Raw genomic sequence first — 11657 nt, 5'->3', positions numbered from 1 at the left:
ACATATAAAGAAAAGCAGTGTTCGAATTATGTCAAAGATTATGTGGGGGTCCCCTAGATAAGCCTTACCCCCCCGCCAAAGCCCCCCATCATTAGGGTCATTCTACGGAAATGTAAATTTTTCTGTCCCTAGCCTTTCCAGAAATATTACCCTTTAGGGTTCCAATTTTTTATATTTAAAAATGAGACAATATGTAATTTGAACAATTACACCGTCTTGAGCCATAAATGTAGCAATATTTAATTTTTTATTAATTAGAATTCCAAGCACCACAGAAGTGCACGTCCCCACAGTCATGTACAGAGGGAAAATGCTTTATTTTGAGATCAAAAACAGTGTTTTCTTCCATTTAAATTACATAATGTGTCCATAACTATCAAATATATGATGTAAACAACATTAAAAGACAAAATGTTAAATAAATATTATAAAATATATAATGAAAGAGTGATCCCCTTGGAGTTGTGTGTTTAACAAAAAAACTCTTATTTTTAAATCAAAATCACACTGATGACATCACTTTTTTTTTTCAATTTCCTGGAGATCTATGAAGAGACCCCCATATAAGTCCACTGTCTCTTTTCAGTTATCAGAAATCTTCTCATTTATCTCATGATTTCATATGAAGCTTTTAGTTTAAGTCACTGGTATGACCTCCCTTATTGTTTGGGAATTGCAAAAAACTAGAATACAAATGGATTAAACTTAATCTAGAGAATATACAATGATTGACAACATGTGGTTTGATACTTAACAGCAGAAATTTTGTAAAATGTAGTTTTCATGAAAATTGTCACTGGTGTTACTGTCACTGGTGTTACCTTCTTTATGGGTAACAGCAGTGAAGATCAGTAACACCAGTGACTGGTGATTTGTTTTGTCACTTGAGTTACTTTTTTCTTTTCTTTCACATTAAATAAAATCTTTCACATGTGACATGATGATAATTTTTAATTCATTGAATTCTGCTACACTTAAGAATTAAGCTTTAACACCTTCATAAACACCTTTTAATAAAGAAGTAAGGTGACACCAGTGACAAAAAAAGGTCTGTGCAGTCTTGAAGTACATGCACACAAAAAATAAACAAATCATTAAGCTGTCATTTATGTGTTATAGTCAAAGAGTAATCTAATAATGTGGTCTAAGTTTAAATGTTAGAAAAATAAATTTTTAGGACATCTTGCCAAGGCAAAAGTGGACGTTTTTGTAGAATGACCCATTACAGGGTCGTTGTGATTTCAGAGTTAGATGTGATCCTGGATCAACGTTGTAATCAAATAAACCCCAAATTACCCTGTACTCAAACCCTACTATTTTTGCCCCTCAAATTAGTGTGAAATAATTAATAGTAATAATAATAATCTTTTAAAAGCCCCTAAGCCAATCCTAAAACTTACAATCTGTCAATTCATCCAGAAAACAACGAGAGGCGCACTTAAGAGTTTACATTTATTTTAGACAGAAATCTTTTGGATTAGGTTAATGTAAAATTGGGACAAATATTGGACAGTATCGCTTTGTGGACCTCCTAATTTATATTTTTGTGCTTTATGGGGGGTCCTCAATGCTTATAGGAGATCCGGGACCACCCCATTTTAAACACTGGAGGAGAGGCTAAGGAGAGATGAGACAACATTTATTCACCTGTTAGTTCATGTTCTTAATCTTGTTTAACCTGATATTTAGCAAGTGGATGTGTTTAAAGTGCAGGCTAAGATTATTTATAGTAATGTTTCCTGTACACACGACACAGTTAGACATCATAAATTTGACATACAATGTTTTATTTTTCTTGCCACTTTAGTGTCATTCTGAGCACCTTGACCGGTAAGCTCTTCTTTTTTTTTACAAACATTTCTCTTTAAAACTTCAGTAAATATCACACAATACACCAAGGTACAGAGGTGAAACAGATGAACAGGACATCAAATACATACTGTATCACATTGAGGTGAACAGACAACAGACACGAAAAATATTAAACCCAAAAAAGAATAATAGCATTGGAATATAAAATAAAATACCATATTATTAATAATTATTATTATTATAGAATGCCAAAATAAACTTGATACAAGCATAAAATACTCAAAAGAGAATTTGTCTGTACACTTTTTACATAATGGCCAGTGCCAGGCACCTGTTTGGGAAAGATAAACGCAGATTGTATAAAATCTGAGGAAAAAAAATTCAGTGCAGAAGCAGCTTACAGCTGTGGTAAAATTCTACAAAGACAACTAGTGGGACTGTACAATTGTTGTGTCTACTTGTAACACTTGCGTGCTGCAGCATTTTACTGTGTGGTCACTTTTATACGCAACAGTAGATGGGTACGATGATGCAATGGGGTACACACACCAAAGTCTCATTCCCCTTTTAAGAGGAAGGATAAACTCAGTTCTGCGTAACCTCAACCATTTATTCTCATGAGGTAGCATGTGAGACATCTCTGAAACCTGACCACAACGGACAAGACCATCTTTAGACGGCAATTATATATCATACACTTTGTACAGTCTGTCTGCTAGCTCAGACTGACATTTCTGAAAGGACTTCGACTCTAATTTGGCTAAATGTCAGGTAAATCGTAATGTCATGTAAGCATTGGTCACAGCGAAGGTTTCTTTACAGTGATATAGCAGTGGTTCTCAAACTAGGATGGTGCCCAGTTTTTTATGAAATCGTTTTTGTTAAATTCTGTGTAATTAAACATTAGAAAAAAATAAGGCAACTAACCAACAGCATTGTATAAATTGTTTTGTTTAATTAAAATTCATGAATTTTGCACAGAAAAGTTTGAGAACCACTGCAATATAGTAAGGTTATGGACAAGATGTGAAAGGTCATTTTTACTGGTAAGCGTTGACCTACGACTGACTGAAACACTATGAACAAAACATTCAGGTATCAGTCAATCAATATGATGCATAAAGGTGAATTCAATGAAATAAAAAATATACTGGAAGCATCAAACGTGAACAATCAGAAAGAACTGTACAAGAATCCAAATACTAAAAAGTAGACAGTGTTCTCCCACTTAAGTTTCTACAATTAAAGACTGACATGTTTTATCCTCGCAAAATATTTCGAAATATGATATGTTTAGTCATGTCACAGTATTATATAATCCAAGTGCTTGAATAATGCTCAGGTCAAAAGGCATAATTGGAGAGTGAGACAGGCATAAATCTTTTGAGGTTTTTCTTGTGAAATCAGTAAGGAGAAAAGGACTCGTCTTTCACTCCATTGAACTTGTAGGGACAACTACGTATTGGGTTCAGAAACTACCCATTAACTAGGCTAAGCTACAAACATGGCAGAGTTATGTAAATATATAAAGGGGAAAAGTAGTCAAAAGTTGCTATACAAAGTCATTTTGTAGGTTTTTGAGAAATAGCCCCTTTACTGTCTTCCACTCTAAAAAATAAAGGTGCTACAAAAGGTAGACCATTTATTTCTTACCTCTGAAGTATAAGTAATGTTTTCCACTTTTTGTGAAACCGTAAGGGTCTCTGGATGTTAAAGGTTCTTTATGGAAACTTGCAGGTTCTTCTATGGCAACGTCGGTCCTGGAGTGCCGATGTCCTGCAGAGTTTAGCTCCAGCTCTAATCAAGCACACCTTAACAAGTTAATCACGATCTAAAGAGTCACCTGAAAACTACAGGTAGGTACGTTTTTATCAGGGTTGGAGCTAAAATCCGCAGGACATCGGCACTCCAGGACTGACGTTGCCTACCCCTGTTCTATGGCATAGTGTTGCAGCACCTTTATTTTTAAGAGTGTAGGAACCCCTTTGAGTTACTAATATAAGTGCTTATGAAAGACAGTGTAGGAACAGAGCTGCATTAAAGGTCAAAACTTCGATTTTGACAAGAGAACAGACCAGAAACACAAGTTACACTTTGTCTTTGTTGTTGGGTATACTCATTTGACTTTCATGCAATTAACTGGTACCCTTAACTTTCTGTAGGATGATAAAGATAACATTGATCCATCTTAACTGTATTAATGTATCTCACATCCTGCTTCAGTCACGTTTCTTATTTCTGCTACCTCGTCCTCCTGATACCCTCTTCCCACTGTCCTTCCTTCCCTCTTCGTTCTCTCTGGAGGGAGACTGTTGTGTGCAAAGTTCATCTGACATCTCACTCTCCACGTCCTTGCTTCCAGAACTGCTGCCTTGCTGCTGGTTAACCTGCGCTAACGCCAGGTACGGATGCTGAGGCAGAGCGGAATCAGGTGACGTAGCAGCTGTCGTAACTGAACTGCAGACATCTTGGCAACCACCATTGGATAGTGCTCTATATTTGAGCCTTAACTTGTGTGGCAGAGCGGTGGCTTTCATTTCACCTTGATTGTCCCCATACTGGCATGTGTCACCGGTGGCCATGGTGGGCGATGACGCTGATTGGTGGATGACGTGATAGCCACCAGTATCAGAGCAAGAGGATGAGGGAGATTCATCGTCAGTAGAGGCTTCCTTGTCTGAGCTGCGAGGGTCACCGTCACTTGAAGAGGTGTCCTTGCCTGAGGAGTGCTCTTGATAGAAGCCATCTGTTCTTGGACAACCCTCATACGTTAGAATAGGGGGCTCCTCATTCAGAGTGCCGAGGTAGGGATTTGACCGCTGGTATACATGGGATTTTCCAACTTCGCTGAGCAGATCTGGGGCAAACGAATCCGGATCTTGCATCTGGCTTCTGCATTGTCCTTGAACACTCTGGTCTTTCTGCTGTATGACAAACCGTCTGTTTTCCCCAGCATCTGCTTTGCCATTGGTGAACTCGTAATTTGGTGAATCCAAAGATCTCCTGGCCAACTGCTGTGCCACCTCTGACAGAGTCTCTAAACCATCAGGTCTTAAAGGCAGATTGCACCCTGTTTGAGTTAAATGAGTGATTTGTCCATTTTGCTGTGGCTGAGATACCACCTGCTGCTCCATGTCCTCAATCCTTTGGCTCTCAACTGGGTAGGAGCTGCTTCCAGAGCGGAAAAGGATGACACTTCTTTGGGGTGTGGCAGATGGAGGAACTGGGGTGTTGACACCCTCTCGCTGCTCCCTTTCTTGTGGCTGGTGAGCCTCTAGTCGTACATGATGGCCATTGAACATGCCATTAAGAACACTTGCCTCAAGCCTGTTGATGTCCATTCCAGAGCTCTCATGCTTAATGTCATAGTTTATGGGTTCAGGGCTGTCCCGTGAAGATCCATCGGACATGTCCGATAGCGATCCACGGGGAGAGTACTTGAGTGAGTGGCGTTCACCTCTGGTTGTCTGCTCAGCCTCTGAAGAATCAGAGTTCATCATGACCTGAGAAGCACTTGAGTATCCACTGCTTGAGTAATATGGATTTCCAGACGTTGCTCCGGTACCATTAGCACCATTAGTCATTGCCTCAGTGCCACTGCTGATCTGCTGGGTCTTCTCCATGTAGGAGGCTGAACTTATGAGTCCGAATCTCAATTTCAATTGCAGGAGTTCTGTCTTCAGTCGCACATTCTCCTCGTTCAGTGCCATAACTCTGTTCTCCAATACCATATCATTGAGCCGCCGCTTCTCTCTTGACCTTTTAGCAGCCTCGTTATTCTTGCGTCGCTTTTCCCAGTAGCATGCATCCTTTTTCTCATCCGAGATGAATTCACGCTTCCGCCGACAGCTTGTGTTGGGTTTTGGTTTTATTAGTCTGCCTTGACGAGTTGAGTTAGAGATTTGAGGAGATGGTAAACTTTCGCTGTAGTTTGAAAATGTTTCTAAAGTGTCCAAGTTGGCACTGTTGTTTTGCGTAGGAAGATTTAGGCTTTCCATTGTGGTCCTATCGAGGCCAGTCTGTATAACTGACATTTAGTGGACATTGAAAATTTGAGTAGTAGTATTAAAGGGTGAACTGCACCAAATTTACTTTTGTTTTAACTAACCCCTAAAACTTTCAAGTCTCCAGACTGGTCAAAAAGATAAGAAGAAGATGGAACGCAACAAAAACAACCGTCATTGGTTTGGTGTTTTGTGTTTTTTTGTCCTCAAAAAAGAGGAAAGTGCTTTTTGTGTTTAGCTTGTTTTCAATTCTGATTAAAGACAGTATAAGTATGTTGGATTGGAAACGGTCCTCCAGAATCTGTTGAAGCCCAGTTGTTTTGTGTTATCGATGATTTAGAATGATCTTGTTCTTTTCAGGAACCCTCATAAAGTTTTTTATAATTGATGAGATCTGTCTCGGCTCACTGTTTTGTCCCAGTCTGTGTTGAGTAGATCTGCAGAGACAATGAAACACAATTGGGTTACTGAGAATGTGTCTTGATGATTTATTAAACGCAACTATATCATACAATTGAGGTAAAAATAGAACAGGAAAAAAAACTAAGTTGCTGAACAATTCATTCTTTTACTTCACAGCACCGGTGTTGTTGTAGACCTTATAAAGACCTTACATAATGAACTACACTATTTTTATTACCTTAAAATGAGACATTTTAATCTACATACACTGTGGGTCTCCTTACATGGAAGTCGCCACTACAGAGCACGTTTCATCCCTACGTTGTCTCAGAATATGGCTTTTGAAATAAAATAACACAGACAAATGTCAAATAATTTACTAGCGCAAAACTTTCTTCGCAAATAAAGTAAAAAAAACTTATCTTGGCTGCAACTGAAATTTTCTGTTTTCCCAGTTTCCTAAGAGCTCTACAGAAATGTAGGTCAGTGGAGTAATAGCACTTGTACTTAGAGATCATGCCGCTCTGCAGTAGGACACGAATTGCGTAAGATATTGCACAGTCACATAATCTCAAACCAGACTGAACCAGACTCCTTCAAACGTTTATTTGAGAATGAAACATTTATTTATACTAATAATAACTCAAATCATTTGGTTCATTAGTAGGGAGCACAATGTAATTCACGGTTACTAATGTGCAAAATCAAGCGCATCACTAAAGTGAACATGGAAATTCCTTGCACATTAGAAAGATCAAACTTCTTATTGTGCAATTTGATTCGTTGAATTGACAGATTGGTGCTTCATTGTTCTGTATTAGAAAACGTTTTCGGATCGAGTGGTAATTTACACTGTAAAGTTATTAGGTCTTTGTTTTTGATTAGTTTGCCCATCAATATTTCGCAGCTTATCGTGAGAATTATTGTGTTACATAACACTGGGGGAACTATTGCACCATCTCCAAAACACAACTTCAACCAAACAAAAAAAAAAGAGGAAGAATAACATATATTAAAAACAGGAACACTTGTTTTCATACCAAAATTAACTCTAAGAATAAAACTGTTCTAGTAGCTCAACTGGTTAACACAAAAGGTTATTGGTTCAATTCCCAGGGAAAACACATAATGATACAAATGTATACTTTGAAAAGTTGCGTATTTGCTAAATGCATAAAACGTGGCGGTAAAACAAAATCAATAATTTCACTTTGCACTTTTACATTGTGGAAAACTTCTGCACTTTGGTCAACCTCACAACATTACGGTACATCCCATACATGGAATCATGGAAGTATTTGGTTCATGTATGACCCTCTGTCTGTAGGAACACAATGTGAACAAGGGGGAGGGTGCGCGTATGTCCCACTGACCTAGAAACCGGCTGCTCCGTAAACACGGTACGTGCGTGCGCGCGCCTGGTCCAAAGCCGCGCTGCAAAATAGGTCAGTGGAGCGGCAACAGTACGTGTATGTCTCTGAGAGAGACTGTGCGCGCCTGAGCAAGCGGTGAGGAATTATAGTGCGACCAAAAATAGTGTGCTCGGGTGAGGGAGGAGTTGAGGATTCCAATTGGGGGACGAGAGTGGAATTTACCAGCACTGCGGAGGTACGAAAAAAGAGAGAATACGTCAGCAGGAGAATATTAGAATCAGGTCATGACCAACGACGCTGATGCACTTTTTTTAAGAAACGGTTACACAATTATCACATGACTATGTTAAATATTGTGCAGGTTGTGGCACAATGCCAGACTGTTACTATACTAGTTGAGGAAACATTTTAGGACATGCTGATTCATATGATATCCATATGGATAATGAACAAATGCTACACTAATGGCTCATTCATTACAATTAAAGAAAATGGGAAAGATGTAACCGTATCTTACGTGCTTATTGCTATTATCGGTTTCTTCGGCATGTTTACCTTTCCTTTTCTAAGAACCAGAGGCCACAATTCAGGAAATAGGTTGAGGTCAAAGCAAACGCAGTTATGCACCATCCCATATGGATAGTGTTTACAACTGAAAGCCCAGTCCCAGAACTGCAACGCTTCCAGTTGTTCGTCCAACTTTAAGCCAATTAGGCCAGTACGACTGTGAGATATTGCGTATTGGCTAGACGCATAATTAAATGGGTTAATGCCGAAGGCATTAAAATGTCTGTAAAAAATGATGTCAGGAGAGATGTATTTCTTAGTTTATGGACATTTTTTGCTTATGAAATAGTGCAAATGTTTTTTTTTTGTGAAGTTAGAGCTCCTGTATAACTCGGTGTTAGGGCATTGCATTACCAGCGCCAAAGGGCATGTGTTCGAACCCAGCAAACATGCATGCTGATATAAAATGTATATATTGTAATGCACTGTAAGTCGTTGGATAAATATCTAATATATATAGAGCTATTATTATAATACAAAGTCTGATGTAATTATATTTCAAAAAGATGCCAAGATGTTTGGGTGCAATGTGAGGCTGTTTCAGATTCCTGGCATTGCTGAGCAGGGAGTGGTAGAACTGTTAACTTTTAGTCTTTATGAACAGAGCATAAAGACTTCACGACCGTGAATTTGTCCCCGCCCTATATACAAATTACGCAATATTTGGCTTTAAACGTCTGTCTGTTACAAACCCACCGCTCTCATCCACACAAAACTTTTACGCAATTAACCACGTAGAAGTGTGAAAACGCTAAGATTAGCGAACGACTAGTTAACAATTTTATTGGTTATAACATAAAAGTCATCGCGGCACGCTGGGTGGCCACTAAACCCTCAGCCAATAATTCACGGCATTGGGAAGCATTGTCCTAATGCGAGACGGCAGCCACGCCACGCGTTATTTTACAACCGTAAGAAACGCTGACTTGCAATTTAGTTATCGCCGTGTACGCGTTGCGTTAGCATATTATACAGGAATTACCGCCGCAATGTATAGACATCCACGCACCGACCCCACGGACACTCGCGCGTTGGGATTTCGTAATGATCACCACCTCCCCCACGCCACGACCGTCTCGACTTGACATTGAATGTGAACGTAGGCTATGCAATGCACAATGCAAACGATGAACTGTTGCTACATTACACTTCACAAAAGGTCACGAAGGTCTGGATCGTGATGAACAATAAAGAAACAGCCCGAATGATTTCACAGAGATGTGCGTTAAAGAGTGACGCCGACCCCGATGTCGGTTTCCATGTGAACAATAACATGCCCTGACCACGTTGCAAGGTAAAGCCTAGCATACAACTGCCTAGCCTGCTACAGTACTGCATTATAATAAATATGACGCAATACACATTTCACAGACAAAACCGACCCCATATATAAACTCACCGATGTGAAATCTCACATTCCTTTTGTTAAACGGAGGAATCCGCTTTTAGTCACGAGTCGATGTGTCCTCCGCGAATCTCTGTGCTGTTTCGTGTCCCGATTGTGTCGTTTCGCTGGTTTTCCTCTCTTTACAACTTCACATCGGCATGAAAATGTCCCGCGTGGGTCGTGATCCAGTCACCCGGCTTTGTGTCGATTAATGTGACTCCCGTAATGTGCTGCTATTCGCCGTCTCTCTCACTCCCTCCCTACTCGTCCTTATGTTATGTCGGAGGCTTTGCTCCAGTTTTCCTCTCTCTCTCCCTCTCTCTCTCTCTCTCCACACACACACTCGCTCTCTTTCTCCTCGTCGTCCTCAAATGTGTGTTAGTAGGTCAGCGGTTGCATAACATGGAGCTTTGGGTGCCTAGTCACGTTTTTGTTCATCGTGGCTATAGATACATAACTCCTGGTGAAATGTTTGAGGTGGAGACGAGGGGGGTCAAAATAAAACTGTTCTCCGTTTTATAGTTACGGCATGTGGTTAATGGGGTGCAGTTGGTCACCTCACCTTTGTGTGCTCAACACTTGACCTAAACTGAGAGAAAGAGGAGGTTACCAGACTGAAACTGTTGCATAAAAATGCAAACTTTAACTTACATAAAGACGCTTTGGTAGTTGACACAGATAAATGTGTCAATATGAAAGGATTTAAATATCCAACGTCTGTCTGTCATATACTTATTATACTTAATTTGTTCTGGTTATTTATCCATCTGTCTGTCTTCCGCCTGTCTCTTTATCTGTCTGTGTATCCGTCTATCTATCTGTCTGTCTTCTGCCTGTCTTATCCTTCTGTTTGTTTGTCTATCTGTCTGTCTATTTATACGTCTGTCTGTTGGTCAATTTATTTGTCTGTGTATCCAACTGTTATATGTCTTTCTGTATGTCTATCCATTTGTCTGTCTGCTTGTCTTATCCTTCTATCTGTGTGTTTGTCTGTCTTTCTGTCCTTTTTGTCTGTCTGTCCGTCCTTCTGTCTGTCTGTCTGTCTATCCATCTGCTTGACTCTATCCATCTGCTTGTCTTATCCTTATTTTAGTCCTATTTGTCTGGGTACCCGTCTGTCTTCCTGTCTTATCCGTCTGTCTATCGAGCTTTCTGTCTGTCTGTCTGTCTTATCCTTCTTTCCGTCCTATTTGTTTGTGTGTCTGTCTGTCAGTCAATTTATTTGTCTGTCTATCCATCTGCCTTACTGTCCGTCCATCTTTCTGTACATTTGTCTGCCTATATATCCATCCTTCTGACTATCTATCTACCTGTCTGTCTGTCTGTCTGTCTGTCTGTCTTATCCTTCTTTCAGTCCTATTTGTCTGAATGTCTGTCCGTCCATCGCCCATCTATCCATCTGCCTGACTGTCCGTCCATCTTTCTGTCCATTTGTCTGCCTGTATATCCATCTGTCTATATACCTGTCGGTCTGTCTTATCCTTCTTTCAGTCCTATTTGTCTGTTCGCCCATCACCCATCTATCCATCTGCCAGACTGTCCGTCCATCTTTATGTCCAATTGTCTGCCTGTATATCCATCTTTCCATCTGTCTGTCTTATCCTTCTTTCAGTCCTATTTGTCTGTCTGTCCGTCCGTCCGCCCATCTATCCATCTGCCAGACTGTCCATCCATCTTTCTGTTCATTTGTCTGGCTATATGTCTGTCTGTATAGCCATCTTTCCGTCTGTCTATCTACCTGTCTGTCTGTCTTATCCTTCTTTCAGTGCTATTCGTCTGTCTGACCGTCCATCGCTCATCTATCCATCTGCCTGACTGTCCGTCCATCTTTCTGTCCATTTGTCTGCCTGTATATCCATCTGTCTATATACCTGTCGGTCTGTCTTATCCTTCTTTCAGTCCTATTTGTCTGTCCGTCCATCACCCATCTATCCATCTGCCTGACTGTCCGTCCATCTTTATGTCCAATTGTCTGCCTGTATATCCATCTTTCCATCTGTCTGTCTTATCCTTCTTTCAGTCCTATTTGTCTGTCTGTCCGTCCGTCCGCCCATCTATCCATCTGCCAGACTGTCCGTCCATCTTTCTGTCCATTTGTCTGGCTATATGTCT

At 40.1% G+C, this 11657-nt stretch overlaps 2 protein-coding genes across 3 annotated transcripts in view; one reads left to right on the top strand and one right to left on the bottom strand.

The window, feature by feature from the left end:
• Nucleotides 1–1766: 1766 nt before the first annotated feature.
• On the bottom strand, nt 1767–9900 carry nfil3-5 (nuclear factor, interleukin 3 regulated, member 5). Its single transcript, XM_065293711.2, has 2 exons — nt 9558–9900; nt 1767–6253 (listed from the first exon to the last, which is right to left on the bottom strand). Exon 2 carries the CDS (start codon nt 5844–5846, stop codon nt 4032–4034), a length of 1815 nt encoding a protein of 604 aa, XP_065149783.1. The 5' UTR covers nt 5847–6253; nt 9558–9900; the 3' UTR covers nt 1767–4031.
• Nucleotides 6264–11657, top strand: part of LOC135741527 (uncharacterized) — a 45147-nt gene continuing 39753 nt past the window's right edge. The window contains exon 1 of one of the 2 annotated variants that reach the window (XM_073815342.1): nt 6264–7826. The gene's annotated coding sequence lies outside the window, so the exon portion shown is untranslated. Of the gene's footprint in view, nt 7827–8463; nt 9453–11657 lie in introns of those variants that run through there. The other variant, XM_073815340.1, reaches the window with a different exon arrangement.

This window comes from Paramisgurnus dabryanus, chromosome 7 (genome assembly GCF_030506205.2).
Source record: "Paramisgurnus dabryanus chromosome 7, PD_genome_1.1, whole genome shotgun sequence".
In the NCBI taxonomy this organism is placed as follows: domain Eukaryota; kingdom Metazoa; phylum Chordata; class Actinopteri; order Cypriniformes; family Cobitidae; genus Paramisgurnus; species Paramisgurnus dabryanus.
This window is presented reverse-complemented; position numbering and strand designations above follow the sequence as displayed.